Source organism: Lipotes vexillifer, unplaced genomic scaffold, assembly GCF_000442215.2.
Source record: "Lipotes vexillifer unplaced genomic scaffold, Lipotes_vexillifer_v1.1 scaffold1275, whole genome shotgun sequence".
NCBI lineage: Eukaryota > Metazoa > Chordata > Mammalia > Artiodactyla > Lipotidae > Lipotes > Lipotes vexillifer.
The window spans coordinates 81,552-87,351 of record NW_006770093.1 but is presented as its reverse complement, the minus strand read 5'-3'; the positions used below and the strand labels follow the sequence as shown (position 1 = coordinate 87,351).

General features: G+C 41.6%; 1 protein-coding gene and 1 non-coding gene across 6 annotated transcripts in view; one reads left to right on the top strand and one right to left on the bottom strand.

Moving 5' to 3' along the window:
• The window catches only part of POLR1B (RNA polymerase I subunit B), a 26,943-nt gene that overhangs the window by 5,864 nt on the left and 15,279 nt on the right, over positions 1-5,800 (bottom strand). For 4 of the 5 annotated variants that reach the window (XM_007446010.1, XM_007446012.1, XM_007446014.1 and 1 more), the window contains 2 exons: positions 4,767-4,900; positions 494-664 (listed from right to left, as the gene is read on the bottom strand). In XM_007446010.1, the coding sequence (XP_007446072.1) occupies positions 494-664; positions 4,767-4,900 (305 nt within the window). The remainder of the gene's footprint in view (positions 1-493; positions 665-4,766; positions 4,901-5,800) is intronic. The other variant, XM_007446013.1, reaches the window with a different exon arrangement.
• TRNAG-CCC (transfer RNA glycine (anticodon CCC)) lies at positions 1,041-1,113 on the top strand. The gene has a single exon. It is a non-coding gene; the product is annotated as a tRNA-Gly (tRNA).

Sequence of the window (5,800 nt, the reverse complement as noted above, 5' to 3'; positions counted from 1 at the left end):
GTTCTAACGGACTGTTTCAGTCTCACCACCCGAGGCAGAGCTGGCTGCCAAGGAACGTGGGGAGTCGGGCGGGATGGGAAAGCCAAGTAATGTGACTGCCAACCCTCTCTCAAGTTGGATGAGCATGAAAACTGCTTCATGCTGGTCACAGAAGAGGCAGAAAATAAGCTTCGACTTTCTTTCAAATGCCCCAACTGTAATTATAACAGTAACACTTTTTTTTGCGGTACGCGGGCCTCTCACTGTTGTGGCCTCTCCCGCTGCGGAGCACAGGCTCCGGACGCGCAGGCTCAGCGGCCATGGCTCACGGGCCCAAGCGCTCCACGGCATGTGGGATCCTCCCGGACCGGGGCACGAACCCGCGTCCCCTGCATCGGCAGGCGGACTCTCAACCACTGTGCCACCAGGGAAGCCCCAGTAACACTTTTAAAAAAGAAATAGTTACTAAGTCTCTGAAAGTTGCATACTATACAATCACACAGAGTCTATGTACCTGCTCCATAGTTCCAATTAGTTCTTCTTTGCCCAACTCCAAGTTCTGCACAGGCCGCACCAGTCTGCAAGGAGTGGTAAAAAGGTACAATCCTGGGTACAGACTTGGTTTTCCTGTCATGGGGACCAGGACCACCTCCATCCAGGGAGGAATTCTTTTTTCTCTCAAAACCTGTTCTCAATTAGAAAATAAAAGAGTTCAGTTAAGAATAAATGAAATATTTTACATCTATGTCCCCTGCCACCCAGGAGGTGGGTATAGTGGAGAAGCAGATCAAATGTGAAAAGCAACATCTTTAGAATACAATCAGTTTTGCAGGTAACAAACCTAGTGCCCTGCCAGTCTCAACCCCACACAGATGGCTGTTCGCTCCATATCCAGAGTTGGCAAAAGCCCTACTTTCCTGGGGGCTCAGTCCCAGTATCAGGCAAACTGCGTACAACTGAGACTGGGGAAAGGTAAACCAAGTATGTCTACACATTTAGTGTGTAGACATACTAAATGAAATTCTATCCTCTGACGTCTACAACATAGATTACTGGGGACTTCCCTGGTGGTCCAGTGGCTAAGACTCTGTGCTCCCACTGCAGAGGGCTCAGGTTCAATCCCTGGTCAGGGAACTAGATCCCCCACATGCCACAAGTAAGAGGTCACATGCCGCAACTAAAAGGTCACATGCCGCAACTAAAAGATCCTGCATGCCCCAACGAAGATCCCATGTGCCTCGACTAAGAACTGGCACAGCCAAATAAATAAATACTAAAACAATAAATAAATAAATAATATACAGATTACTGGTGTTATTTTAAAATGTGTTCAGTGAAAAGGCCCTTCCACCTGGGACTTAAAAAAACAAAAAACAAGCAAAAAAACCTTCTGTGAACTCCTGGGTGAAAGGAGATATACAAACTAAAATTACAGAAATGTGAAAAAATAACAAAACCAGTATAGCAGAACTTACGGCGATTCACAGTTAAATTATCAATAAAATGAAAGAATGAAAATAAATGAATTTATTCTTAGCTCAAAAGCTAAAACAACAAAACAAAAAAAAGTACAAGAAATCAAACTGAAAGTAAAACCTGAAATTAATGAGGCAGAGTACAGAAAAACGTTCAAATTAATAAATCAAACAATTCTCAGTTCTTAAATTAACAGTACCCACTACTTGATCTAATCAAAAGGGGGTGATGAATATATTGAGTAAAAAATGGCAAAGGGGGAAAAAAAAACATTGGAACAAAATTTTAAAACCATGGGTTGCTTTGCATATCTCTCTGAAACCAACATGAAATGAATAAAATTCAGGTTACCATAACAGGCCGCAGCAGAGATGAAAAGATTAAAGACCAACTTCTATATTAGAAATAAAGGTATCAAGGAGCTATCCCCAAAGAAAGCACTAGAGCCGGATGATTTCACAGGTGAATTCTAGAAGACCTAAGACCAGATGACCCGATGCTGCACACAAACTGTTTCGGAGCACTGAAAACTAAGGAAAACTCTCTAATTCTTTTTATAAAGCAGAAATTTGTAAATGTTGATTATAAAAAATCTTAAATAAAATATTAGTCTTTAAGAAAGTTTTAGTATTTAGTAAGTATTAAAATAATGACCAAGTGGGATCTATTCCAGGAATTTAAGACTCATTACTCATCATTATTATTAGAGAATGATCATTGTTAGGGAATGAATTAATATAATACACTTAATGCGTCCAAGGGGAAAATCTCACAATTTTTTTCTCCATGGATGCCAAAAAACTAAACATAGGGCTTCCCTGGTGGCACAGTGGTTGAGAGTCCGCCTGCCAATGCAGGGGACGCGGGTTCGTGCCCCGGTCTGGGAGGATCCCACATGCCGCGGAGCGGCTGGGCCCGTGAGCCATGGCCGCTGAGCCTGCACGTCCGGAGCCTGTGCTCCGCAACGGGAGAGGCCACAACAGTGAGAGGACCGAGTACCGCAAAAAAGAAAAACAAAAAACCTAAACATAGAATTACCTAAACATAGAATTACCTAAACATAGAATTACACACACACACACAGGACTATTATTCAGCCATAAAAAGGAATGAAATTCCAACACGTGTTACAAAACAGATGAACTCTGAAAACATTATGCTAAGTGAAATAAGCCAGACACAAAAGGACAAATATTGTATGGTTTATTATGTACCACTTACACGAGGTACCTAGCAAAGTTAAATTCATGAACAAAGTAGAATAGTGGTTACCAGAAACTGCGGAAAGAGGGAATTGGGAATTACTGTTGAATGGGTACAGAGGTTCAGTTTGGGATGATGAAAAAATTTGGAAGATGGATAATGGTGATGGTTTCACAACAATACGAATGTACTTAATGTCACTGAACTGTACACTTGAAAACTGTTAAAATGATAAATTTTGTTCTATATATTTACAAAACAACCCAGAGGCCAGTCCACAGTAGTTCCCACTGGCCAATTCTGATACAATTTGAGCATCAAAATAAATGACAGTAGGAGAACACTCATGAAATAAAATAAGCATCTATAAATCTACGCTAATAAATGAACACGTAAATAAATGGGAACAGGAAAACTCTACCTTACATAATAGTAACTAGTAAACATAGAACACATGATGGCACTAGAAAACAACCATTTGGCAACCATTACAGTAATAAGTAACTCAGCAAAGAATCATCAATGGAGTGGTAATAAATTTGCAAAGAATTCATCAACTAGTGGGTGAAAATTTCCTGAGGAAAAGGGCTTTCACAGAGCTTCCAAATCTCTCTCTCTACATATTACTTATTACAGAAAAAATCAGTAATAGTACAGTGGACCTAATCTAAACAAGAGAATCTTAAAGTGATCAAAGCTAATGTCACCAGCCAGAAGACCAGCCAACATCAAGTGCCTCCTGAAAAGATATCCTGAATCTCATCATAAGAAAGCTACATAAAACAAGAGTGTCTACAAAACTGGCCTGTACTCTTCAAAAAAATTTTTTAAAAGTCAGACATTAAAGGCTGAGGAACTGTTCCAGATTAAAGGAGAAGAAACAAGCCAACTACATGTAACACGTGATTCTGGACTTGGTCCCAGACAAGGAAGAAAAAAACTAGCTATAAAGGACATTATTCAAGACATAATGGAATAATCTGAGTGTCAGCTGTGGATTCCACCAGCCTGACCTTCCCTAATTTTGGTAAGTGCACTGTGGTTAATGAAGAGAAAATCCTTGTTCTTAGAAAATATTCAAGAAAATCTTCATGGAAAGGGGGACACATCTGTACACTGCTCTCAAACGTTCAGAACTAAGATGTACACAGTATTTAGAAAAAGCATACAAATGCTTAAAGCACATGGGGCAAAACCAACTAAACAGGACAGAGCGTATATACTACAAATTCGTCCTACTGCCAAACTAATGGCCATTGTCTAAGCAACAAAGACTCTTATTAGGAGGAAATTTTAAAGATTAGTTTATTCAAAGAATGTCATTCTACTTTTTTTTTTTTTTTTTTTTTTTTTTTTGCGGTACGCGGGCGTCTCACTGTTGTGGCCTCTCCCGTTGTGCAGCAAAGGCTCCGGACGCGCAGGCTCAGCGTCCATGGCTCACGGCCCCAGCCGCTCCGCGGCATGTGGGATCTTCCAGGACAGGGGCACGAACCCGTGTCCCCTGCCTCGGCGGGCGGACTCTAAACCACTGCACCACCAGGGAAGGAAGCCCTCTATTTGACTTTAAAAAAAATGTATTTCAAGGGACTTCCCTGGTGGTCCAGTGGTTAAGACTCTGCGCTCCCAATGCAGGGAGCACGGGTTCGAACCTTGGTTGGGGAGCTAAGATCCCACATGATGCATGCAGCGGCCTTTAAAAAAAAAAAAAAAAGGTATCTCAAGACCCAGAAGGCAACAGGTTATGACTTATATCTTGTATAGTTTCAATATTACTTGAAATATAAAGTCCATATTTCAAGGTCCCCTATATGCCACTAGTATTTACCAAGAAAAAAAAAGTTAAAAATGTGTTAGATTAGTAGACTAGGGCCTCAATGAAACCACCAAAAACAAAGTACAGGTCAAATACCTGTTATTGACCCTCACTGATGACGTCAGTACAAGGCAAGACGCTGCCGCCAGAGGGAATGTATGGGCATTTTTGTAATTAGCTTCTGACCTCCAGACCCCTTGACACTCGAGAATGCCCTGGGGCTACCTCAGCAACTAGAAAATGACTGAAAACCTAAGACGGAAGGACAGAACAATTCACAGAGACTCAACATCACCTTAAAATGTCGGAGAGAATCGGCAATGCCAGGAACAAGCTCCTTATCCGCCCAGCCAACCATGACACCGTCCAGCAGGACAGGGTAGCACTCGCTGTATGGCCGATGTGGAGCTCCATCAACTGGAGTGACTCCTGGTGAGGCGAGGAAACGGAATGATCACATAAGGATGCTTTTCCCAACATTTAACTTTCCCTCCAGATTCAACAAGTGCTCCATCATTTTAGCTATCTAGTTCATCTTGTCTCTAAACCGGAATGTTTTTGTATTGCCTGAGTAAATACCTAAATCATTTCAGGAAGGACCCCTCAAATCTGTCTCTAATTGCCGGTGAGGAGAGTAGCAGGGGGACAGGGGTTTAAGGGAGGCTTTTCCCTGTACACCTTTTGTATTTTGATTTCCGAGCCATGTAAACATATTAACTTTTTCCCAGAAATCTAATTACCTTTGATCCTCATTGTTCACATATCACAAATTTGCCTACTTGCTAAACTTTATTTGTAACCCCAATATCAATACTAGTGGCACTTTTCTGATCATGTGAGGACATGCAGTGAAAATTTTGAATCGCCGGATACACGTGTTCCCAGCTGAGGTCAAACCAGGTGACGCGCCGTCTGTTTTAGCTCATACTGTAAACAAGCGTCCTTTCCGCACTCTGTTCAGTGCCATGTTTTTTGCATCTTTGTGCTTTTGTTGGTGATTCTGCTGTTTATAATGGCCTTCAAGCACAGTGTGAAAGTGCTGGTTCCTAAGCACGAGGCCGTGCTGAGCCTTATGGAAAAACGTGTTAGATAAGCTTATCGTTACAGTGCTGTTGGCTGAGAGCCCAACATTAATGAATCAACAATATACATTAAATAAGGCGTCTGTAAACAGAAACACACATAAAGCAAGTCTATGTACCAGCTGATGGAAACACTGTGACACGAGGCTCACAGGAACCTAATCTTTTGTTTCCCCAGGAACAACGGCTCAGTATCTGCTAGTTCAGTGCCAGTGGTGACTTTACAGAAGTACTGCAAATACCAAGA